At 38.9% G+C, this 27139-nt stretch overlaps 1 protein-coding gene across 1 annotated transcript; it reads right to left on the reverse strand.

The window, feature by feature from the left end:
* Positions 1-1811: 1811 nt before the first annotated feature.
* PRSS37 (serine protease 37) lies at positions 1812-25244 on the reverse strand (the record flags this gene model as incomplete). The annotated part of the gene is made up of 5 exons (XM_080701250.1): positions 1812-1958; positions 2539-2675; positions 3774-4027; positions 5417-5558; positions 25199-25244. 5 exons carry the CDS (start codon positions 25242-25244, stop codon positions 1812-1814), a joined length of 726 nt encoding a protein of 241 aa, XP_080557376.1.
* Positions 25245-27139: the final 1895 nt, after the last annotated feature.

A 27139-nucleotide genomic window follows, 5' to 3' on the forward strand; every position in this document is an offset into this window, starting at 1 on the left:
GAATTGACATCATAATGCAATCAATAATATACTTGCTTTGGGCTTAAGTCCATTACTTTTTGGAATATAAAACAGGAATATTATGGAATAGTTTCCAGGGAAACTGAACTTAAATAGGAATCCCGAAGACTCATATATCAATCTTAAGTAATTTTTCACTAAAAATGCAAAAAGCATTTAAGAAACTATTAAGCCCTTGTATTATATAAATAGGGACTTGGATATAAGAAAGAGTATTCAGGAAACATATGCATGGTTAGAAATGTAATTATGGAAAAATATAAGGAAAATTGTAGCAGATGGTATTGATGGTATTTATGTTGATTGATCAATTAGAAGTCTCTCACATGAATGAAAGTAGAATCATAATGAGTTTTTAGAGAGAATTATTATTAGAGAAATGGCAGTTGAGGGGCTGGGGAGGAGAGAGATATTTCTCCTACATGTCCTTCCACCAGCATCTTGCTTTTATTGAGAGTTTTAACCAACACATCATAAAAATGATTAATCACAGGAAACAGCAAAGTAGTCAATGGATGAGTGAGGGAAAATATCAAGGTAGTCATGGATGAATCAAGAAATGAAAGGGAAAAATTCTGGGAAATAAAGAAGTTGTTAGGGTTTCTGCTTATCATCTAAGTCTCTGCTGGTCAGTCTCATTTGGTCCTTAGATGGGCAGTTTATATCCCTCCCAAGCGGGACTTAGGTGATCTCAAAGCTGATGACTAAGAAGGATCCCAACAGAAAATTGCACAGCTTTGGAGTTAGCCCAAGGTTTATATTCCAGCTCTGACATGTATCAACCATATGACATGAATAAATTACTAAATTTTTTTCAAAAATTTCAAGTCAGTGGGGAATATCACTTCATTTGAAGAACATAACATGTATCAAATTGTCTAATTCAGTTCCTGATATTCCAAAAATAGTTTATCTCTCTTTATTTTCTTTTGTTCTTAAAAATGAACAAGGCTGATTTTGTCATAAATTTTGTTCAAATTTATCATCCTGTGGCTCTAGATAAAGATAAAGATATGGCCTTGAGGTTATCCAAAACAAAATGAGACCTTCTAAGAAGCAAATAGACAAAATGAGAAATCGGAGACCCATTGGGTTCTGTTTCAGTAACATATTATTTTTATTTTATTTCTACCCAATGCAGAATATAATCACTTAATTTTTTGGAGAGATTGGGCTTGAAATCCATAATTAACTCTAGTGAAGCACCTTTCTCCAGTAGTAAGCACGTTGCAACCTGCTGGGTCTAGGGTGGGGGGTCTGAGTGGAGTGGCACCCACAGACAGGCATAGTCTTGATGAGTCAGTCCACAGCCCATGCTGCTGGTCACTCTACCTTGAGAATAGTGCTCAAATGAGGACCAAAGTAGTTATTGGATAATGGTTCCTTTGATTTAGGCAGTCAGGTGAAAAGGAAATACTTTTCAGTATTGAAGCTAGGAGAACAGGATCTTATAACCTGATATTTTGGGGTTCCATTCCAGGCTCTGGTATCTACCTAAGGGTAATGTTTTAGACTCAATAATTCATTTTTAAAGGGGAATAAATGATAACTTCAAAGGCTTGTTTTGAACATTACATAAGTAATATAACCCACTACAGTTCCAGAAATAATTTCTTCATTCATTTTAGGTTGTAGGAAGAGACATGAATAAGAAGACATGTGCTATTGTTGTGTTGCATCCACATGTTTATGTTTGGAGATTTTATTTTGAATGTGGGGAGACCATGGGCTCGTACAGCAAGTGGCAGAAACAGTGGGTTGCAGAGGGAGAACTAAAGCATCAATTCTCCTCATTTTTTCTTGTCCTTAGTGTTTTTCTCAATCCAGGAAATGTATTTGTAAGTATTGGTGTAGATGCCAACATCTCCTCCCATGAATTGTCCAACCTCAATGCCTTGGAGTTTCTCTTTGCAGATGACAGTAGCAACAGCCACCTCCTATTAGAGATGAGGGAGGGAAGGAGAGAGAGAGAGAGAGAATGAATTAGATCCTCTTCTTACAAGAACCTTCCCTAGTTCACAGCTTTGGTGAGCCCTGCTGAAAGGCAGTATGGGGGGCTCATGAAAAGAGCATTAAATTGGCGAGAAGACTGGGTCATTTTTTTCTAGTTTTGCTATAACTAGCCTTGTGTGATCTTGAAAGTCATAAAACAGCCTCCTTAGAAATTACATGTAAAATAAGTAAAACTCCATTTACTTGAACTGATGCAGCTGGTTTCCACTTGTGAATTGATTTTTTTAAATCACTGCTCATTTTCAGTATTTTACTTGTAGATATGAAGATGAACACCTAACAAAGTGTCATTAACTGGAGGCACTACATGTAATACTCTTTAATGAATATTAAATGAATCTTTATCTTTAATGAATATTAAAGAGTATTACATGTAGGAGAGAATACCACTGAACAAACAATGGCTGCTTTGCAGTGGCCTCATAAAAAATTAGAAATTAGAAAATGTTTCATGGTTAGTTAACTAGATACGTAAATATAAGCTGAATACAGAGAAAAGATTACCCCAAAAATTCGGCTGAATACTTTCACAAATTTAATACATAAAGAGTTCCTGTGTTTACTTCCTTGGTCAGTTTTCTTGCATTCCTTATCAGACATCACAGGGGCCTCCAGGTTCTGCCTTAAGTCTGGGTGTCTGCCTAAGGAAAGACAGGGTGAAAAGAAAACAGTCTGTACACAATTGATATTTTGGTCTAACCTCTACCCCCTAATTCAACTGAGGTCCTTCTCTGTATAGAGAAAATAATAATAAAAGGGAAGAATATGATGAAAACATGGCCCTTCACTTTCTGAGATTGGCAGGTCTCCTTTAGCACAATATTCTCTAGTTCCACCCATTTTCCGGCAAATGACATAATTTTGTTCTTTCTGGCTGAATAAAATTTCGAATGTATATACTATGGTTTTGTAATTCACTCTTCTATTGATGAACACCTAGACTGGTTTCATAGTTTGGCTATTGTGAATTGACGTTAGAGAGAAATTGGGAAATATAAGGGACTTCAGGCAAATGAAGGGAAGATACTTGTAGACTAGTGGAAGAGGATTTAGGGAGGTGGAAGGGACAACTTTATGAAAGAAATAATTCAAGCAATGCTATGGTAATATATGAAGTTATCAATGCCAGTTTCACCATTATGTACATGAAAGGGGAAGGAGCAGGATGGGATCTGGAGGGAAACACTAAGTGCTATGTGCATGTATGTTTCTACCATAAAGAACCTTATTATGATGTATAATTACAATGCACTAGTTTAAAAATAAAAATAAACTACGAAAAGGGAAGCATAATTGAGAATGAATCCTGAGGATTTTGAAATAGTCTTTATATATCTTTGAAATGCAGCACTTTCTACTTACTCTGTGTCCAGTCTTGGAGGATTAAGAAGTGACCTGATTCCAGTTCTCAGAATTGTCCTTTACATGTGAAATGAACATGTGTGGGAAGTAGGACCACAGCCCTCCTTAATGAGAATTGTCCCTCGGACAATAAAAAATGATGCCCTCTGTGCAGTCAGGTGTCCTAGCAGCTCCAAGTCCTGAAGAGGGAGCGGGGCACTAGACACCTTAGAGTGCAGGAGTGTTGGACTTCTGAGTGGGTCTCTTTTTGCCAGGTTGCTCTCTTCCTGGGTTTCCACCTATTCTCCTCTCCTCCTCTCTGCTGTACCTCTGAGGACTGGATGTTCCTTTTTTAAGGATAACTGATAACCTTAATTTGTTATAGGAGGTGTACTTACCATTGTTCTCTTGACTCCAGTCCAGACCTGAGAGTGTACAGACAGTGCCTGGCTGGACATTTTTGGTGGCAATGGAAATGGGTTGGACTTTGTGGTTGAGGATGGCAGGTTTAGCCATCTTAATGAGCATGATGTCATCCTGTGGGGAGCTGTCATTTTGGTTCCAGTAGCGGATAATCTGGATGGGGCTAATTGTTTGCTCTGTCCCATCTCTGATTCTACTCTTGAAATTTCCCAGCATCACTTTCAGGTTTCTGGAAGGGAAAGGAATCAGAAATAATCCCTGTTGTCATCATCATCACTAAAATATTCAATGTTAAAATGTGCTAGGCACAGTGACAAGTGCTTTATATAGAGTGTCTCACTTACCTGGCAGGAAGTCTACACAGTGGCCCTATGCACTTTCCCAGTTTACAGAGGAAAGAGTGGAAACATGTAGAAGTAACTTTCACACAGTCAGAGTGACTAGTGGAGCCCTTAACCACTGTGTTTTAATGTAGTAGTGAGGATAATAATACATGCCCAAGAAAATTAGTTTCTATCCTCTCCATTACATGCCTATTCAATTGGCAACTTCCAGTTTGATGGAGATAGGTGAATGGAATGACCTGAATGTTGAATATCTGGAGGGAAAACCGATTGGAAATAATTACAGGATTGGAAATAATAAGAGTTTTCTTCAGTAAACCCAGTAACAGCCCTTTTCTACCTTGCTCTGCACTTTTGGAAAGTGACATGTGGACTGATTCAATGGGCTCTCTTGTTCTGGCATCTGATTGGGGTCAACAGAAAGCACCAGATGGTAACTGGAGGGAGGTGGGTGATGCTGGAGTATTTATCCTCCCAGCTTCCTCCCTACAGTGCTGCTATAGGTTGGCAGAACCCCTTGACAAAAGGACAGCCTCTTCTTACAGGGGTCTCTTTCTGTTAAAGTCACTTTTTCCCCTTGCCTTTTCAGGCATAAGAGTGATCTCTGCATTTTTCTAATACTAACTCTATAGGGGCACAGAACTCTTTGTGATTTCCTGATAATGTCGTCACACTTTGCAATTAGTTCCTTTTTAAAACTCAATTTTCTCAATTTGAGTGCATTATCAAATTACCTGCTGGGCCCTTAATTGATAAAATGCCTCCATATTTCCATTTAAAATATGTGTAAAAGTATGAATGTAGCATAGTTAACCTGGACATTCATTGTTGGGAGGAGAAGGGGATGTGGGAGAGGGAGAGGGCATCAAGCACAGTCTGAATGTATGCCATATTTAATATGATCCACATAAAAATAAAATAAAAAACAAAAAAATGTTGAAAAATTGGATGTAAGACCAACGAGGCATAACATGTAACACAAGGTCTCTCAATAGCAGCACTAGGAACATAGAATCAATATCCTTCCTCTGATCTACCCACTAGATGCCATTAGCACTGTTTCCTATGAACATTTGGGGACTATGCTGTGCGCCATAGAATCATTATCCTTCCTCTGGCCTCTACCCACTAGATGCTATTAGCACTGTTTCTTGATTGTGATAACCAAAAATATCTTAGACATTGCCAAATATAAGTTGGAGGGAAAATTGCCCCGTCACAGATACTAATCACCATAGTACCTGTTTTAGGGGGTGAGGGTGTCTAGTACTTACGGTAAGTAGCAATGAGCTGGGGCTAACACCCAGCTGGGTTTGATGAGAACACCCACACAAGGATTGAAGTGAGACTTGAGGTATACCAAATAGGGAGCGGGGTCTTCTTTCTGCACAGGTAACTGATGAGAAAAAACTGTCCCTGAGAAAATAATTAATATTTCTACTATTAAATGTTGTAATAAGCAAGACAATAAGTTCCCTGTTGAAGAGGAATATGGATGACTTTAAAGAAGTGTCAGTTGGCCAAGAAATGTGAACATATTTGACATTTTTCAAATAAAAATGTAAATTAAAATGACATATCTAATATTTATAATTAGTTTGGTTAATATTGATATTTGAGTATAATGAGAAACTCATTGCTTATAAATTGATTTTACCTTCTTAAAAAGAAATTAGGAATAGGCATAAAGAACTATAAATTGTTCATAACCTGTAACCTTCCAACCCCAAGAATTCATTTAAAAGAAATAATCAGAGCCAGGTGTGGTAGCACATGCTTGTAATATCGGTATGTGGAAGGCTGAGACAGGAGGATCACAGGTTTGAAGACAGCCTTAGCAAGTAGTGAGACTCTCATCAACCTAGTGAGACACTGTTTCAAAATAAAAATTAAAAAATAGGGCTGAGAGGGTAGCTTGGAGGTAGCTCCTGGGCTCAGTATCCAGTATGGCAAAAAAAAAAAAATCAGATATAGTCAAAGATTATGAATAATTGTGTTCTCTTAAACTATAATGGCTGGACATTGGAAATATAAATGTCTCTGATATGGTAATATTAGACATTAAAATAAATAATCATATGAACAAATGAAGCACTATATATATTAAAATTATATTTACAAAAATATCAGACCAAAGAAATAAATATTAATGACATTTAAGTTTATAATAAAAATTATATATATATAATTATATATATATATAATTTGATTGTCTAAAACAGAGAATCAAAAGTAAACCATTTAAGCCGGTCATTGTAGTGCATGCTTGTAATCACAGTGTTTGGGAGGCTGAGACAGGAGGATCTGGGTTTGCGGCCAGCCTCAGCTAGTTAGTAAGGCCTTCCACAACTTAGTGAGACCCTGTTTCAAAATAAGAATAAAAAATATGGCTAGGGGTATAGTTCTAATGTAGAATGCCCCTAGGTTCCATTCCAGTACCACAAAACAAACAAAAAAAGAAAAACTATTTAAGCTGGGTGTGGTGGTGCACCTTTGTAATCCCAGCATTTGGGAGGCTGAGACAGGAGGATCGTGGTTCGTGGCCAGCCTCAGCTACTTAGTGAGGCCCATTGCAACTTAGACTGTGTTTCGAATTAAAGAATAAAAAATAGGGCTGGGGGTATAGCTTGGAGGTAGAATGCCCCTGGGTTCCATCCCCAGTACTTAAAAAAAAACCCACCAAAACAAAAAATAAACGATTTAAATGCAAAATAGTAAGATGTGCATGGTGGCACATCCTTGTAATCCCAGTACTTAAGAGGCTGAGACAGGAGGATTGCAGCTGAGCCAGCCTCAGCTACTTAGTGAAGCCCTCCACAACTTAGTGAGACCCTGTTTCAACAAGAATTTAAAAAAATAGGGCTGGGGTGTAGCTCAGAGGTAGAATGCCCTTGGGTTCAATCCCCATTACTGGAAAAAAAATGTAAAAAAAATGCCTGGGAATGAGTTCAAAGTGCTAGCATGTGCTTGCTCACTGAGAGGTAGGATTATGGATGATGTTTATGTTTTTATACTTTTAAAGTTTCCAATTTTTTTCATGTGAGCATATATCTTTACAAGTAAATTACTTTTTAAAACTGTAGAGAATAAGGGGGGGGTGGAGGCCAATCAGGTATCAAAGATAAAGTGCAGTTCCCGTAGTGGCTACTCTTAGTACTTCTGTGGCTCCTCCCAAGCCTAAGCCTGTGTTCGCCACACCCTGCTTTGTGTGATCAGAATGGAGACTTCAAGAAGAAAAGGTGGCTTAGTGTGGGCAAGAGACACTGAGCGCTAGGCACCAGTCTAGGTGCATTACCTGGATTTATTTTTTCTTCACAACTCTATAATGCAGGAGTAAATATTCCCATTTGACTGAAGAACTCGAAACACAGATAGATTAATTAGCTTGCCCATTCTCACAGAGCTAATATGTATTATCACCTGAGCAGTCAGGAAGTGATGAAATGTATGCTGGATAGCAAATTCTACAGTCAGATCTTCATGAATTATTAGGTCACTTATTCCTACCTTTTCTATACTCAACATCCCCAATTTTTGAACAGAGAGAATATTATCAGAGATAAAAGTCTATTTTCTGTCCTTGTGACTACATAGGGACTTTCCCGAGAGTAATGAAGCTCACATTTTGGGATAACGACGGGGGAGCACTTGCTGTTGTTGATTCTCCAGGGCAAGTTTGTATTATAACCCACCCCATAGCTTAACACTAAAAAGGTGAGCTCAGTCTGTCCCCAGAGCCTTTGAATGGGATCTAAAAGGGGAGACCTTAATTCTGCTTGTGGCAATATTTCTTGACTCTTCTGTACCCTTTCCACATCCTACCTCACCTCATCCTACACTTATCTTAGTCCATGGCTTACAGGATAGAGAAGAAAGTTTTGAATACATACCAGAAAGGAGACTCAAATAGAAAATAAGTTTCATGGTAGACATCTCTTTTCCTGCGAGGTGTAGAAGATCAGCAGAGTACTGAGCCTTCCTCAGCTCAGCTAAGGCCAGTATGGTGGTGCTCAGTGGGACTGGAAGGCAGCTCTGGGCGTACAGAAGCCCCTCTGTGTCAGGGAAGTGGGAGACTCGGCTTCTATTAGGGCTTTTCAGGCAGGGAAGAAGCAGCTTAATTCCTTGGACTCCTGGATCTTGGTCTTTCTACCTGCTGCTCCTCCTACAAGCTCATCTGCTTGAAGGTAGTTCACTTGCCTGTGGAAAGGGGAGCTCTAGGCTCAGGACTTATCTTTCCTACAGAGATTCTGGAGGCCAGGGCTGTGGGGAACTGGATGCTCCTCTTAGCTCAGGGACACAGTTTCTGGTGTCTGCTTTGAGTGACTTAGCCTCTCTGCCCCTCCCATCTTTGTTACACTAGCTTCATCCCTCCCTTTGTTACTATTTCATCACTGCTGCTATCAGTACCAGCTTTGCCCTTGTTGTCCTGAGGAAAGGAGGCATGGGAAGCATGTGTGTGGGAAATGCTGGGGAATGGTGTACATTCTTCATGACATTAGCTCTAAGATCTAATGTAAGCTGGGGACCATTCAGAAGGCAGGGTCTCTTAATGCTTTTTACATAATTAAAAGCTTTCTCAGCTAATGAGAGCCACCCACAGCCATCTTTGCATAATCCTCTAACAAGAGAAAGAGCAGTAATGCTAATAGCTAACATTTATTGAGTACTTATTGAATTCCAGACACTGAGTTAAGTTCTTTATAGACTTGGCAGCAGTGATTTTATTTCAGGTTAGTTAGAGATGTGAAATTAATTACACTTCAGATCACTAAAACCCTTTAACTTTTTGTTTCTTTGGTTTCCCTCTGTACTGGGAATTGAACTCAGGAGCATTCTGCCTCTGAGCTACATTTCCAGCCATTTTTATTTTTTATTAAGTTGCTGAAGATCTCACTAAGTTGCTGAGGCTGGTGTTGAACTGTGGTCGTCCTGGAATTACAGGCATGTGCCACCATACGTGGCTCTTGTAAAGTTTCTTAAACCCATAATCTCACCGTAGTGTCACAACAATCTCAGAAAAAGGAGTTAGTACAAGTATGCTTTTGCTGTCCCCATGATCTATTGAAGATAGAACTGAAACAATTTAAGTGATTATCCCAAAGTCACATATGGCAGAAAAGTGGAAATAGAGCCTTTGTCTTAGTATTAGATATTCATAGATTTTCAGTCATTCTCTAGACTTTAGCCAGTCAGCCAACAAAGGTTTTATAAAGCTGTACAGTGCTTGGCTCCATGGTAACATCTTGCACAGCTATAATATCCAATATCTTCTCATTTGCCTGTCTCCCATATGTAGATGGCCTTTTATATTTTTTTATTCTTTTTCATTTTTCTTTTAATATATATATTCATATATATATATATTTGTACTGGGGATTGAATACCCAGGGACATTCTACTTTTGTGTTATACCCCTAGCCCTATTTTATTTGTATTTTGAAACAGGATCTCACTAGGTTGATGTGAGTCTCACTACTTGCAGAGGCTGTCCTTGAACCTGTGATCCTCTAGCCTCACAAGTACTGGGATTACAAGTGTGCACCGCCACACCCAGTGGCCTTTTTTATTTCTGATGTTAGGAATTTCTGTGTTCTTGGCTAGCCTGGTTAGAGGTTTATAAATTTTATTGATCATTTCAAAGATTTCTCTATATCATTGATTTCCACCAATTTTCTGTTTCAACTGATTTTAGTACTAACTTTTATTATTTCTTTTCTTCTGTTTACTTTGGATTTAATTTGCTCCTCTTTTTTCAAGTTTTCTAAGGTAAAAGCTTAGAATATTGATTTTAGGTTTTCCCCCCTTTCTTTCTAAATTATGCATTCAGTGTTCTAAATTTTCTTCTAAGCTCTGTTTTTGTTGTATCTCACACATGTAGTTTCAGCTAGTTCAAAAGAGTTTTAAAAAATTTCCCAAGACTTCTTCTTTGACCTATGTGCTATTTAGAAATGTGTTGAATAATCTCAAAATATTTTGGAAATTTCTAGCTTTCTTTCCACTTTAATTATGAGTTTAATCCTATTATTAGTTGAAAATATTTGTGTGATTACTCCTTTTACATTTATTCAGATGAATTTTAGGCTCAGGATATGGTCTATTTTGGTGAATGTCCTATGTGAACTTGAAAACAACGTGTTTTCTGCTGATGTTGGTGAAGTAATCTGTAAGTATCGATGAGATTCAGGTGATTGATAGTGCTGTTCATTTTTGCTTTTATTTCTGTTGGATATATCAATCACCAACAGAGGGGTACTGATATATCCTCTTATAGTAGTGGATTGTCTATTTCTTTTCTTTTTGCGGTACTGGGGATGGAACCCAGTGGCATTCTACCTTTGAGAAACACCCTCAGCCCTATATTTTTATTCTTTATTTTGAAAAAGATTCTCACTGAGTTGCAAAGGGCTTCACTAAGTAGTATTTGAGGCTGTCCTTGAACCATGATCCTCCCATCTCAGCTTCCCAAATGCTGGGATTACAAGCATGCACCACCATGCCCAGCTTCTATATCTTTTCTTTTCTTTTCTCCTTTTATTTTTTGTAGCCAAGAGATTTATTGTAGGGGCTAGCATGCAAGGAAGAAACAAAGAAAGAAAGAGAAAGAAAGGAGAGAGAAGCAGAGGGGTAGAGGAGGGGGAGAGAGAGGAAGAAGAACAAAGGAGAGAGAGTACGGGCTGGGTCAAGGTTATAAACCAGCTAGGGTTACATGTTGGGGCTAACAGGCTAGGAGAAATGTCTTTTGAATTAATGGTCCCATGGGAGGGGGTCCTGTGGCCAGGTAAGTGGCCCGGGGTCAGTGGGGAATGGTCCCAAGGGGCACCAGGAAGGGGCAGGTCTCCCAGTTAACTGACCAGGTCCATTTGGAGGGGGATGGTAGCTTATTGTAGTTCTATTACAGTTTTTACCTTGCTGTTTTGATGTTTTATCATTACATATATACATACATATATATACATACATACATACATACATACGTACATACATATTAAGGACTTTTCTGTACTCTGAAAGAATTGACCCCTTAATCACTATGTAATGACCCTCTTTACCCTCAATAATTTTCACTGCTTTGAGGTCTGTTTTGTTTGAATATCTATCATATCTGTGACTTTTCTTTTTATACTTCAGTGTTTATTTTATGACTCTTCTTTTTTGTTTTTTTCTGATTTTGAGCATTTTTAAATTTAATTTTTCTCTTCTCACTTAGTTTTATCATCTGGTGAATTTGTGATTTTAGTTCTAGCAAATATCAGTTCTATAGTTTGCCTTTCTTTTACAAAATTATTTACTTGATAATTCTTTTTATTTAAAAAACCTTTGTTTTAAGAATGTTCGTATTAGTGCAGTGTAATGCATTATATCACACTCATTTTTCCTTTCTGGATGTGTTAAGAGTGGGGTATTGTTCAGGCAAGATTTAAGTCACACCTCAAGGATCTCCTGACTAGTGAAGGTTTTATAGAATTCTCAAAAGGAGTATTGAGTCCGAATCTTGAAGCAGTAGCCCAAAGTGGACTGACCCCATCACTAGGATAAGAAGCAACCTATGCAGCCATTATCACCCACTGAGGAGTAACAGAGGAGATGGCTTAACCCTTCCAGTGACTTCACTAAGGCATCTTCCTACTAGCACCCTAATTTATCTTATTTTATGTTAGTATAGCTATGAGTCATAGTTGCTTCTGTGTAGTGTTATGTCATAATGGGGCAATTGTTTATCCTAAATCGAGTTTCCAAAACTCAGAAGTCAAGAACTTCATCACTGCAGAAAGATAGAGAAAGAAAGAAAAGTTTATGTGCTTGATTTGAGATGAGAACAGGGGTATCATGAAGATTTGGGAGAGGTGCAGGAGAGTATCTCAAGGAAAAGTGGTGTGACTTTTGTGCTTTGACATGTTAGGCAAAGGCTAGTTGAAAGTGTATGCCCTATAATAAAGGGATGCTTGCTCTAATTCCTTACAAAGTTTTTAAAGTGAGGAAATAACTGGTTCCTGTGAGTGAGTTAGTGCAAAGAAATTTCACAGGTGGAGAAAAATGTTTTTCTGATTTAGAGATGCCTGCCATTTTTCTGCAAGTGATAGGATATCTTTCTTTTATGGCTAAATAACATTTCATTTGTACATAGAACACATTTTCATTTTCCATTTCTCTGTCAATGACATCTAGGTTGGTTACAAATCTTAATAATTGTGAATAATGTAGCAACAAAAATGAAAATGCAGGTATCTTTCATATGTTGATTTCATGATCTTTGATATATACTTTAGAGTGGGATAGCTAGATTTATTGATTTTTTTTGAGGAATCTTCATACTTTTCTTTATGTTGTCTATACTAATTTACATTTCTACAGACAGTGTATAAGAGTTCTCTTTCTCTACATTTTTGCCAGAATTTATTATTTTATCCTTTTGATAATAGCCATTCTAGCTTATATATGATAATATCTTACGATTTTGGTTGTCTTGATTTGCATTTCCCTGATGGCTAATGATGTTGAGCACTATTTCTATGTAACTGTTGACCCCCCACCCCCTGCAGTTCTGGTGATTGAACCCTGGAACATTCTACAACTGAGCTACATTCCCAACCATTATAATAATAATAAATAATAATAATAATAATAATAATAATAATAATAAATAGTTTTGCTAAGTTGATGAGGTTGCCTCAAACTTGTAATCTACCTACCTCAGCTTCCCAAGTAGTTGGAATTAAAGGCATGTACAAAAGGTCAGGGGTTCCATGGTACATGCCTGCTTTGGAGAAGACCTGTACCATCCACCCATTGTACTCCTTAGGGAGTTGTTAGCCTTTTGATATATCTGCTGGAAGTTATTTATTATGTTGAAAACTTGTCTTTAAAGTATTGAAGCTTTGGATTATAACTCTTTTGTGTACTTGGTAATTAACATAGGGTTCTTTTAACTGTAATCTAAACTACTGTGAGAATTTAGTGTTTCTTTATTTAAACATTCTGTGTTCAGCTGGGTTAACAGCTAACGTTTTTCTGACCGAAGATAATATTGGCTATAGCTTTTACTTCATTAATTGCATCCTTTATCTCTTTTTGGCTCTCTCTGAGTTCTTTTCGAAGCACCTCTATTATTTCTACAGTTATTTTCCTGATTTGATCTTCTAGAAATCTCTGATTTTCTGTTTTATCAGGTTCTGATGTTGTGGGGTTGTGGGCATTTATTACTCCAGTATTATTCCTCTTTCCCATGATTTCGGATGTTTGTGCCTTCTCTGGGTTCTTCCCTTGGGTCACTATGACTTCACATAAGGTGTTCTGGATCTCGAGTCAGTAGTATCTCAGATCCCACTACTCCTTTACTGGGTTTTATCACAGAGTCTCTGACCCAGAGAGTCGATAGAGGCTGCTTTAGACTGTGGGGGGTGCCAGGTTGCACGTTCTCCTATGGTGTGATATCTCTGCCACCGCCCCTCCCCCACTGGGTCAAGACCCAGGGAGTACAGTACTGGGATTTCTCCTCTGTGGCCCGCAATTTGACTCACTGTTCTTGAGTACGCAGATGTAGCTGTACTGGCCTCGCTGAATTCGGTGCTGCTGCTGCTGGTGGCAATATGGTGCCGCTGCTACGCCCTCGGCTGTGGGGCTGGTGTTTTTCTTCTTGGTTTTGATTTCCACTCTGAATCCCTGCAGCGTGTGCTGAGCTCGGCCACTGGGAGCTTTAGATGCTCTCTGCGCGGAGAAATCCCACCTGGCTGTCCTGCAGTGGCTCACCTCGGCTTGCTGTAGCCCTCCCGTGAATTCACCGGTGCCGCCGGCAGTATGGCGCTGCTGCCGTGTCTGCCGTGTCCTCGGGCGTGAGGCCGGTGTATCTCCTCCGTGGCTCCGTTCTCAGTCCGCTTTCTCTCTGGAGCCTGGTGATTTTTTGTTTCTCTGGTGATGGTGTTTTCTGGCCATGAAAGGCACTGATTTTGTGGTAATGGAGATTTGTTGTTAGCGGGGCTCTTAAGCCCCGCTTTTCTTGGTCGCCATCTTCCCGGAAGGCCTCAATTCAAAGCACAAACAACCGATTAGACCACATGGAGAACAGAATCTCGCTCTTAGAAGATGATCATTCCAAAAATGAACGCATAGTTTCTAATTTAGAAAAAAATATCCGACAGCAGGAATCTGATATTGAAGAAATATGGGCCCATTTTAAGAGAGCTAACCTAAGAATAATTGGAATAGAGGAGGGAAAAGAAAGTGAAACCAAAGGGATCAACAATCTCTTCAAGGAAGTAATAGCAGAAAATTTTCCAGACATAGAGCAAGAGGTCGATACATAGGTCCAGGAAACTTATAGAACTCCCTTTAGACAGGATCGGAGAAGAGGATCCCCATGCCACATAATTGTCAAAATGACCAATGTGGAAGCCAAGGAGAGAATCTTAAAGGCAACAAAAGCAAAGGGCCAAGTGACATTCAGAGGCAAACCAATTAGAATCACTCCAGACTTCCCAAACCAAGTTATGAGAGCCAGAAGGGCTTGGAGTAACATATTCCAAACTCTGAAAGAAAACAACTTCCAGCCAAAAATTTCCTACCCAGCAAAACTTTCTATCAAATTAGATGGAGAAATAAGAAGCTTCCATGACAAACAGAAACTGAAGGAATTTATGTCTTCAAAACCAGCACTAGAGAAAATACTCAAAGAGATTAACTACAAAGAAGAAATAGGTAACACACTTCAGAACTAGAGAAACAAGAGTTTCCATCCAACAGACAACTAAGATTGGTTATCTGTGGAGATTCATTATTTATGTTAGTCTTTTACCTATCTCTAAAGGGTATTGTTTGCCTTTATTGTTGTTAAATTTTAGGATTTCTAGTTGGAATATTAATATACCTTCAGATATAGCAATTGGAAATTTTTTATCCCATTCTATTAGTAACTGTTAACTCTGTTTACATTGTCTTTGGATATACAATATTTTTTTTATTTTTTAGGGAGTTTGTATACTCCTCTGTTGCCTGTGCCATTGAAATCATAACCAAGAAATCACTACCAATTTCAATGTTGTGAGGTTTAATGACCCAGATTTTCTCCTAAAAGTTTATAGTCTTAAGATTTATATTTACGTCTTTTATCTATTTTTAGTTAATATTTGTATATGGGATTAGGTAAGGGTCCAATTTTATTCTTTTCCATGTAATTATTATTTTTAACAATATTTAGTTAAAAGCTTAATATTTCCACCACCAAATGTTCGTGGAAACCTTGTCAAAAATAACTTGACAATATAGGGAAGAATTTAGCTCTAGGCTTTTATTTAACTCCAGTGGTTTATATATCTGCCTTTAGAATAGTACTACACTGTTTCAATTATTGTAGCTTTATATGGTTTGAAATCAGAAAATATATATCTTCTAGCTTTGTTCTTTTTCAAGATCGTTTTGGGTACCTAGAGTCCATATTCCATATTAGGATAGATTTTTTTCTGAAAAATAAATATATAAATATATGATAGTTTCACCTAAAAAATAGAAAAAATAGATTCTCTGGTAAGAAAGAAAGCAAAAAGAAATATTGAAATGTTATCTTTAAGTCATCAAAAGCTTGGTATCAGACAAATGAAACTGTTATGTGAGATTATCGTTTTTAATTTTAGATAAATTGCCATAACACTAGATGTCAACTACTAAGCCAAGCATGGGAGGGAGGGATAGGGAGAGAATGGGGTGGGGATTGGGAGGGGGCTGACTGGGAAAAGTGTGCATGTATGTCTACAAAAGTATGTATCCTACTATGATGTATGAATACAGTGCACCAATAAAAAAAAAAACACAACCAACAATATGGAGGATGTGGAGAAGTTAGAATTCTAATACATTGTTAGTAGGATTGCAAATTAGTGCAACCACTTTGGAAAACAGTATGGAAGATCCTCAGAAGAATAGGAATGAACCTATCATATGATCCAACAATACCACTCCTGAATATCTACCTATAAGAATGGAAACCGAACTACCAGAGTAATGCACGCATATCTATGTTTATAGCTGCATAATTCATAATTGCCAAGCTAGGGAACCAGCTGAGATGTCCTTCAGCAAATGAATGGATTACAAAACTATGGGATATCTACGCAATAAAATTTTGCTCAGCCATAAAGAAAAAAAATTATGTCATTTGCAGGGAAATGGGTGCACTTGGAGAACATAATGCTAAGTAGGATTAGCCAGTCATAGAAAGTGAAAAGTCAGATGTTCTCCCTCATATGTGGAAGCTAGGGAGAAAATGGGACATAGGAGGGACTCCATATAAAGAAATAAAAACCTTAGATGAGTGAAGAAGGTGACATAACTAAAGGGGATGGAAGAGGGAAGAGAGAAGAGGGAAACACCTCAATGGACATGGTATACATACACAAATTTATCAAAGTCAATCACTATGCTGAGCAAAGGAAGGAGGGCAGAAGGAGGGAATAGGGTGAGAATAGGAGAGGCCTCAATTACTGCTTTGGGCATAGATGCCTCTATCACCCTGAATTTCATCAAGTGTGAATACAATGCACCAATAAAAATAAATAATTAAAATAAATAGAGCAATTTATGCCACCAACAATAAAATATAAAGAATATATTTTTCTTTATGTGGTAAACTGACAAAAGGCAAGAAGATGTTGAATAAATTAAAGGTTCTGAACTGAAATATACAGTATAAAATAAAATATTTTATTCAAAAAAAAATATTGGCTATAGCTCTTGGCTTGCAGCTTAGAGGCAGAGAAAAGGATTTTTTTGTTTTTCCTAAGTATGAAAGTTTATTATTATTAGGAATTATTACAGCCCTTATTAACAATCAATACAGGTTCAATCCCCATCACTACTGCACAGTGGGATAGGTATAGTTCATGATAACCTATTTTATATATTATGAATAACTACAAGAGAAAAGCTCAAAGGCCACAAACACAAAGCCATGATAAAAAGAGGAAAATGTTATTACCCTGATTTGATCAATATACATTGTATACATGTATTAAAATATCATGTTGTACTTCATCAACCATTACATGTTAATCACAAATCTAAAAAATTGAAGGAGGACTTCCAGGAATGTAGCGACCAAGGGAAGCAGCACATACCAGTCCTGCTGACGCCTTATCTCCACTGCCTTAAAACCAGCATTCTACAAAAGCAGGAAAATACCATAACTAGAAAAATAATATGATAAGTACAGGTGGCAGGGAAAAAAGTTTAGAAGACCAATCAGAGAGCAGAAAAGAAACCTGCCTGCCTCATGGCTGAAGGTGCCATGGTGGCGCCATCTTGCCTCACTGTACCTAACTCCAGAGATGAACAGGAAAACAACCAAGGACCTGAAGTACGTGGATGTACATCATCAGAACTGTAAGCCATCAGTTCTTCCAGTGCAGACACTGGCTACAATTTGGAGCTCACCACACCCTCCAGAGATGCAGAGTGGCACTCCACACCTTCAGTGAAACTGCTGTCCCCATGGGAGAATGCCCAGCACAGTGACCCAGGGACTCATGCAGCTGCATTAAACTCCCTGAGTCTGAGACTTTGTGGTTCAACCCAGCGAAGGTGGGGGTTGAGTCTGCTATTGGACTTAGCAGAGGCTCAGACAGACACAGGCTCTACATCAGTGGAAAATGTTGGGAGAAACCTACACTTAATACTAGATCCAACTTGTAGAATCTCTGGGATCACCACAGACCACCCAATCGTGGTGAATGGGGAGAAATCAGACCAGCCTAGCCCTAACTGTGGAGAACAGAGACTCTTATATTGAGTTTGGTCTCAGAGGCATCCACCACTTATGGAGGCAGGAAAGACTGAGACTCCACATCTGTTGAAAGTGTGGAGGGTGACCTGTGCTAAACAGTAAATCCAGCCCCATTGATACCGGCCTTCTGCATAGACTGAGAAAGACTCAGAGAACCAGGCTTGCCGTAGGAAAGGCGCCAGTTGCATTCGATGACTGCACAGAAAGATACTGCAGAGGCCCAGTCTGCTGAATATTCATATTTTTGTAGGTTTGCATTAATTTGTTGTTGTTGTTGTTGTTTTGTTTTTTGTTCTTTTGTTCTTTTTTTGTGTGAGTGTGTATGCTTATTTGTTTACTCTCTTTCCAACCCCTCTCCCAAGCTGCTTCCCTTGTACGTACCTACTCTCCTTTCTATCCCTTTTCTTTTTCTTTTTCTCTTCCTTGTTTTACATTAAATCCACTTCATATCACTATACTAAAAACTTGACATTGGTTACTAGAATACTACTATGTATTTGCTATCTCAAATCTCTACTATATACTACCTTACCAAACTCATACTCTCATTCTATTTGATCCTATCTGTGGCTTTACCTTAATCTTGCATTTATGACTTCACTTCCTTCCTCACTCAACCTTCACTGTTGAGTACAATACAGCTTGTCCTTGGATATACCATTTGACACCTAGAGACTGAGAGAAATCTATCAAGAGCAACAGATACAAACTTCTGAATTCAGGGGAAGGAGGAATAACAAGGAAGCAATGAGCTCCCACAACCCCACAATAAACAGAACCTGAAAACACAGAATTGCACAGATCTCCAGAAGGTCTAATCAGGAATGTAGCTGTAGAAATAAAACAGAACTTCTGAAAAATATTTAGAGAATCTGAAAGAACTAAAGGATGCAATCATTGAAGTGAAGGCATCAATTCAAATGATCAACAATTGATTAGACCACATGGAGAATAGAATCTTTCTCCTAAAAGATGATCACTTCAAAAACAAATGCATAGTATATAACTTAGAAAAAAACCAATTAACAGCATGAATTAGACATTGAAGAACTGTGGGCCCATTTTAAAAGAGCTAACCAAAGAATAATTGCCATAGAAGAGGGAATATAAGGTGAAACCAAGGGGATCAACAATCTTTTCAAATAAGTAATTGAAAAAAATATTTGGGGGATAAAAAGTACTATAAATTTACTGTCATTTTTACATAATGCTTGTTTTTGTTTGCTGTAATAGCATTAACACACCTGAAAGTATATATAACTAGAACATTGACTGTGCCTACATGGAGGACTCACCAACACTGTGCATCCCAGAAGTTAGGTACTTCTGCCTATGTGTAGAATATCAATGAAGATACATCTACAGATAGTTTTCTGAGGGAAGACCACACAAAAGGCAGATCTAGTGTGTATGAGCTGTATAAATGCCTTTTTGTGTTGCTTTGGTTACAGCTAAATCCTTTTAATTTGGAAGACAAGGGTTATTCATGGAAAATGGCATAAGCAGTAAGTACTTGAGTGAAAAAGTTGCTTTTTGGGCAGTGCATGTAACTGGGGGATCTGAGGGCTGGATTGACAGAAGCTATCTGCAACATACATAAGGTAATATGGAGAGGTATGCCCAGTATCTAAGGAATATTTCGTTCCAAAATCAGGCAAAGCCTCAGGACAACAAAAGTCCATATTTTTCATCTATTCTCACTTTTTTTCTCTACTCTGTTTTATACTTTATAAAAGTGTCTAAACTCACTAAAGACTATTCTGCCAAGACATCTCCTCTGTTACAATGAGATATTTGCATAAACAAGCAAAAATTCTTTGTTGTGAAGGGTAAGGGGAGTGGAGAAAGGATGGTCGGATTTGATAGGTGCATGCTGTATGGAAGCATCACATTAAACCCAATTAATATGTTAATAAGAAATTAAAAATGAGGTAGAAACTGTTCCATTTAGAGAAAATATTCTCTTCCTGCTCAGAGTATCTATATGATCAGGAAGCAACCGTATTGTCTTACTGTTTGGTGCTATTTTTTAAATGAACACTATAAAAAGAATATTAGCTGGGTGTGGTAGTTTGTGATTCCAGTACTTAGAAGGCAGATACAAGAGGACCATAGCTTTGAAGCCAGACTCAGCAACTTAGGAAGATACTCAGGAAGATACTTACCAAAACCCTGTTTCAAATTAAAAGAACTGGGCAGTAGCTCAGAGATAGAATGCCTCTGGCTTCAGTCCTTAGTACCAAAATAAGAAAATAATACAGAATTGGCCATGAGATGAACCACATCGCCAGTGCCATAGGATACATAACACAGCAGCTGCCCGCCTGCCCAGCATGTACTTCCTGTTTCTCTCCATCAGCAGTTTATATTCAGATCTCTTGGTCTGAACAGCCCCTCTGTCCACCTTTCTGGCCACAGTGGGCTTCTTCACATCACTATCTTACTTCCATCTGGAATGTCCTAACCTGCCCTGTCTGCCACGTATGTTTCTATACTATCAATTTCTGCTCTAGTATCATGTTCTATGGAAAACTTGTCCTGTCTAATCTCACCTAGAGTTGTGTGCTTGGGTACTTTATGTCTTCTGAATACAGGTTCATTTGCACTCTGTATTTAAGCTTTTGCTTTTTCTCATCATTATCGTTGCCGTATGTTGATGAGAATGAGGGTGGTAGCCTGCCTTGAGGGTGAGGGTGAGGGTGGAGTCTCTGTTGGTCAGCCAGTTCTCCTTTTTTCCTCCCTGCTCTTGAGAAGAAAAGCTTCCCTCACTTCCCCTCTTGGTGAATGCATCTTCTTACAGGAGACAGATTAGCCAGCACCTGAGATTCCTCAAGCAGAGCCATCTCTCTCCAAGATTCTGTCACCCAACTGGCAGGAGGATTTAGGAGGATACAGGAGTAACTGCTGTGTTTTCAACCTCTCTGTCCCACACTGATCTTATGTTGGAGTTGGCAGACCAGAGGCTTTAAGTTCAATTTTGATATACTCTGCTTTCAGAGAGTTCAAAGTTCCTGGCCAGCAGGGAGTCAAAGCTACCAAATGAGCCGGGCGTGGTGGCGCACGCTTGTAATCCCCGCGCTTGGGAGGCAGAGACAGGAGGATCGTGCAGGTTCGAAGCCAGCCGCGCACGCTGGCTTAGGAGACCCTGTTTCCATATAAAAATGTAAAAATAGGTCTGGGAGTGTAGCCCGGAGGTAGAAGGGCTTCCAGGAACCCCAGTACCACCAAAAACAAAACAAAACAACGCTACCAAATGGAGAATCTGGTTCCTGCCTAGGCCCTAAATATAGAGGACTGTAGCCTCAGTCTAACAAGAAGTTTGAGAAGTCCCTTCAGGGTCAATGCTCCTCCTACAATCATGTATACCCCCAAAAAAGCCATATGAGGAATTGAAGATTAGGCCATAGTTGACATGCAGTAGACCCAAAGACCCATATCTCTTAGGGTTTCTGGATCCATCTCTCACTTCCTTCAGGTCTTAGCTTAAGTGCCTAAGTTCAGGGAACCTTCCTTCATCATCCTGCCTAAAAGAACACATAATGGCCTATACACTCTCAGATTTGTTTATACTTTTAGCCCTCACCACCTGAAATTAAATGTTTACTCATTGTTTCTTTTCTGTCACTCATTTTACCATGTAATTATGCATTATGAAAGAAAAGAACTTTGTCATTTTGTTCACTTGTGTCTGAAACAGAGTGAGCAGGTTCTTGGTAAATATTTTTTCAGTAGCCGGGCGTGGTGGCACCCGCTTGTAATCCCCACGCTTGGGAGGCTGAGACAGGAGGATCGCGCAGGTTCGAAGCTAGCCTCTGCTGGCTTAAGAGACTCCGTTTCCAAATAAAATATAAAATAGGTCTGGGAGTGTAGCCTGGAGGTAGAAGGCCACTGGGTTCCATCCCCAGTACCACCAAAAAAAAAAAATTTTTTTTTTTCAGTAAATCAGTGAGTTAGCCAATTGAGGAATCAATCTACAAACAAAATTTATCCAGTGCTAGCCAATACTGAAGCAAATTCCTTTCTCACCTTTTTGACTTCACAAGATACCACCCCCTGAATATTCAGTCCTTTCTCTGGAGACCTCTTATGAAATGAGTTGGGAAACAGGGAGATCTCAGTAGTCAGCTTCCTACAATCTCTGTTTAATCAGAATCAGATGAAAAGTTACAAGAGATGAGAGATCTGACAATAGCCAGGAGCTCTGTGTGTCTAGCACTGGGCCGGGCATAGCATTTTCTGCTGTGCAAGAAGAGTTTAGGCTCCCTTAGGCCACTCTTTAGTCTCTGGGAGTCCTGGTTTTTAGAAGTCACCCAGGCTCATAATTGCTATCTTGACCCCTCCTACTCTCTCCTTCTCAGAGGGGAAACCCCTTGAGACATTCACCTTCAGAGAAAGGGACTGACTGAAAAGTTGTATGATTCTTCAGGACTCTGCCAAGACTACTTCCTGCCTTAGTTCTGAGCATGCTCAGTGGTCCAGAGTTAGCTGCTGCTGTCTTCTCTTTCTGTGAAATAGTTAACTGTTTTTATAGTAGCATTTAAGAAAAAGTCAAGAAATCATAGTGCTTCAGGCACTCAACTGTTTTCTTATTTTTCTTCCCTTCTTTCCCTCTGCAATCTGTCCCTTAGGAAAGTTATTCACTGATGAGAATTAGTTTATTGAAACCCTAGGGATATAGTTTAGAAAAATCCAGAGAAACTTTGAGGTCTTCTCTCCTGAGGTTAATCAGTTTTAGAACTCACAAGTTTTGTGTAATGGGTGACCCAGAAAACTCCCTCATCAAGGGTCTCTCAACACCCAGCATGCCTCCCTCACAGGCTTCAAGTCCTGGCAATCTGCCAGCCTTTCAAGCGAGCTCTCTGCTCTCACATGCACATTTGTTGATTCCATTTAGTCTTGCAGAATTAAGCTACCCCAAGGAGAGGACTCCATAGAAGGTTCTAAGATACACATCAAAACCCCAGGGGCCAGGGATAGGCAAGTGATTTGAGAAAACAGTGGACTTAGCAGCTCCAAGCTCATGTTCCTTCCCAGAAGCAAGTGAATGAGTGAAGCTGTCAGAAGCAACCCTCTCAGAACCTGGAAGATATTTAGAGAATATAGCAACCTGGAAAACTCGAGTTCAAGAAAAAGGAAGTTTCAGTTGGGTATGTTGGCATACACATGTAATCCCAGTATCTTGGAGGCCGAGACAGGAGAATCTCAGGTTGAAGGAGAGTTTCAACTTAATGAAATGCATCTCAAGAGGTGGAATCCCTCTGGGTTCTATCCCAAATACCCTTGCCCTTACACATGAGGCAGCTTAAAAAAGTTTAGGAAAGCTTTGTGGTGTTTTTACCTACCCTTGCCTACCTCTCCCCAACCTATCAGCGGTTTTAAAACTGGCAGCTTGTATTCCTAGTGTCAATGCTTCTAAAGGGAGGAGAACAGATCTTATTCAAAAGATTTGGTATATGTCTCAACTAATCTGTCTGGGGTTTTTTGGAAGACCAAAGCCAAATGGCAACACTAAAAAGAAAAAAAAAAAAGAAAACTATAGACCAATATTCCTTACTCTGCCAAAATTCTCAATGAAATACTAGCAAACTGGACCCAGCACCTTATAAAAAGGGAGTACTCTATGACCAAGTGGGACTCATCCCAGGAATTCAAGGGTGGTTAAATATAAGAGAATCAATTGATATAATATGCTGCATTAATAGAATGGAGGAAAACCCCCACATTTATACAAAAATATTGTTTTCTACATAAAATTTTTTATATAAAATCAAGCTCTTGTTCATAGTAAAAATGCTTAGAAAATTAGAAACAGAAAGGAACTTCATCAATATAATAAAATACATACTCAGTAAAACTCTCAGCTAACATCTTACTCAATGGTGAACATTCAAAATTTTCCCATTAATATTAGGAATGAGATGAAGATGAGCACTTTCACCCCCGAGGTATAATTAAAAAATTGTATTAGAAGTTCTAGCCAGAGAATTAGTCAAAAAAGTAAAGAAAAAGTATAAGCAAGGAAAAATAAAGAGGAGGGAGAAAGAAAAAGATGGAAGGAAGGAACTAAAGAAGGAAGAAAAATAAAGCCATCAAAATTGAAAGGTAGAATAAAAATGTACCATTCGCAAAGGACACAACATATAGAAAAATCTCAAAGAATCAAAAGAAAACTACTATGGAGTAATGCATGAATTCTTCATTTTCAGAATACAAAACCAACACATAAAAATCTGTGTTCCTTTATACCAGCAATCAGCAATCTACAAAGGGAATTAAGAACAATTCCAGTTACAGTAACGGTCAAAATAATAAAATACCTGGGAATAAATTTAACCAAGGAGGTGAAAGAATCTATACTGAAACTACAAAAAAAAAAAAAATTCTGGAATGAAATTCAGATTGTATAAATAAACCAGAGTTGGCCTTTGTATATGGCTTCTAGATTTCTTACTTGACTGTAGGCTGAGATTTTTTTAAAACTCAAACACTGCTGGCACCAAATTGATTTATTTTTACACAGTGAATTATTTAAAAAATAGCCTATCCTAGTCCATTCTCTTTTGCTCTCTTCTGAAGAATAGAGGTTGTTTAGCTCATGTTTTTGGAGGCTGGGACACCAACAAGCATGGTGCTTACATCAGTGGGTGCTTTCTTGCTGCATCAGAACCTGCAGAGTGCATCTCGTGGAGAGATGGCACACACTCGCTACTCAAGTCTTTCTTCCTCTTCCATTAAAGCCACCAATGCTGTCTTGTGGGCCCCACGCTCATGACTTATCTAATTTGCATTATCTTCCAAAGGCACTACTTCCAGATACTAATAATATATAAATTCAGGGATGCAGTTTTCAATATATGAAGTTTTGAAGGACACATTCAAACCATATTTTTCTGCCCCAAGTCTCCAAAATTCATGTCATTTTCACTTGAAATACGCATTTCTTTCATCTCAGTAGTCCCCATCTCTTAACTCATTCCAGCACTAACTCAAAAGTCCATAGCCCAGAGTCTCATCTGAATCAGATACAGGTGAGATTCAAGGTATGATTCATCCTGAGATGAGTTCCCTTCAGCTATGAATGTGTGAAATCAAAACAAGTTATTTACATTCAAATTACAATAGTGGAACCAGACATTCCCATTCCAAAAGGGAGTTAAAGGCATGAAAAAATGAGTATCAGGCTCTAGTAATTCAAAACCCAGCAGAGAAAAAACCTGTGCACATTGGCGCTGGGGTTGGGCTCATAAAGATTCAGGCTACCTTGCCCCCAAGGTTTGTCATAGCTCACCGTATACATCGGTGCTCTCTGATGGGAGTCTCGTGACTACCCCCATAGTTCGATTAGGCAATTCTAGTGGCTTCAGGTTCAACCCCACTTTTCTACCCAGCACACCCTAGGTGGGACTCTTGGTGATGCCTTCACCCCTGCAACAAGTCTCTGCCTTCCCCTCTCCCAGCCTTCTACACCTTTGAAATCCAGGTGGAGGGAGCCATGCCACCACAGTTCTTGCATCCTGTAGGCCTGAGAGTTAGGCCTATTCATGTGAAGCCACATGAATACCACTGAGGCTTACAACTTGTTCCCTCTGAAGCAGCAGGTCAAGCTTTGGTGGGGTCTCTTGAGCCAAGAGTAGAGCAGTTGAAGAATGCTGTCACAGAGTGCAGGGAGCAGACTCAAAGTAGTCCTGGGCATCAAACCTTCAGAGTGTGCCTTGTGTTGTTTCCTCAAACCATTCTGCCTTCCTAGAGCTGTGGGCCTGTGGTAGGAAAGGCAGCTTCAAGGATTTCTGAAGTACTTCCAGAGCCTTGCTACCACCATTGTCTTGATGATTTCTTCTAACTATAACAATCTTAGTAAAAAGCCACTGGGTCATATCCTTAGTTTCCTTTCCTGAAAATGCTCCTTCATCCTCTACTACATGGCCAGGCCGAGAATTTTCCAAATCTTTCGGCTCTGTTTCTCGTTTAATTATAAATGCTGTCTTTATGCCATCTCTTTGGCTTTCTCACCTCACTATAAGTGCTTAAAAGCAGCCAGGTAAATGCTTTGCTGCTCAGACATTTCTTTTACCAGATATCTTAGTTTATTGCTTTTAAGTTCTGTATTTCATGAAGTCTCAGTGCATGGACACATGAATTCAAGTTCTCTGCCACTTTATAACTAGTGCGGGTCTTTACTCTCTTTCCAGTGCCTCGTTCCTTAGTTCCATTTGGGACCTTATCAGAAAGGCCTTCAGTGTCCACATTTCTATCAACATTCCAGTTGTAATTCCTTAGATAATATCTGAGAAGTTCTAGATTTTCCCCTTTTTTATTTTTCTGATCCCTTGCCAGGTCACCTGAATTCTCTGTTTAGAGAAATTCATGCTTTTCCCATACACTCAGGGTTGTTATAGCCTACCCAGTTCCAAAGTCACTGCTGAGTTTTCAGGTGGTTGTATAATAACAACTCCACTTCTTGGCACCAATTTTATACCTTAATCCATTCTCTGTTGCTATTACAAAATACCTGAGGCCAGGTGATATAAAAAGAATATAATTTTATTTGGTTAATAGTCCTGGGAAGTTAAGAGCACAGTACTAGCATCTTCTCAGTGTTGGTGAAGGCCTGCTTGCTACATCATCACATATGAAAGGCATCAGATGATGAGACACAGTGAGCATTTTAGCTCAGGGCTTTCTGTTACGGTAGTACTGGCACTGAGGGCATTTTTCCTCAATTCAACTAAAAATTGTTGAATTGGGAAATCAAATTAAGCAGCTTGGTTGCAGCTTCTACAGTTTTTTATTACAAAGTCAATAGGAAATATAAAGAAAAGAGAAGAAAAGCAGAGTGCCTGGCAGATACACTGGGAAGCCTGAAAATGGTACTCTCCCTCTCTTCCTCTACCCCAACCCCTTAAATACAGATTTGGTATGTTCTTATCAGCATTACTAAGACAACAGACTAGTAATTTATTTCTTAGGCAGGTGGTGCCTCTGTGTTCTGGTAGTGCACTTACTAAGTGCAGGAATCAATAATCTACCTTGGTTTTACCTCTGCTGTACTGGGCTGTATTGGTTGCCCATCAACGATGGGGGCTTTGAAGCAGCACATGGAGTTTACCTTTCCAGGTCCCAGAGAATTGGAGCGAAATAGAATCACCAATTATAGTGTAGCTGTGTGTAATCTCTGAGAGCAAGACATAAGGCTTTTGCTGTCTTTATAGCTCTGAAATGCAGTTCTTGC

Source organism: Muscardinus avellanarius (genome assembly GCF_963383645.1).
Source record: "Muscardinus avellanarius genome assembly, chromosome: 9".
Classification (NCBI taxonomy): domain Eukaryota; kingdom Metazoa; phylum Chordata; class Mammalia; order Rodentia; family Gliridae; genus Muscardinus; species Muscardinus avellanarius.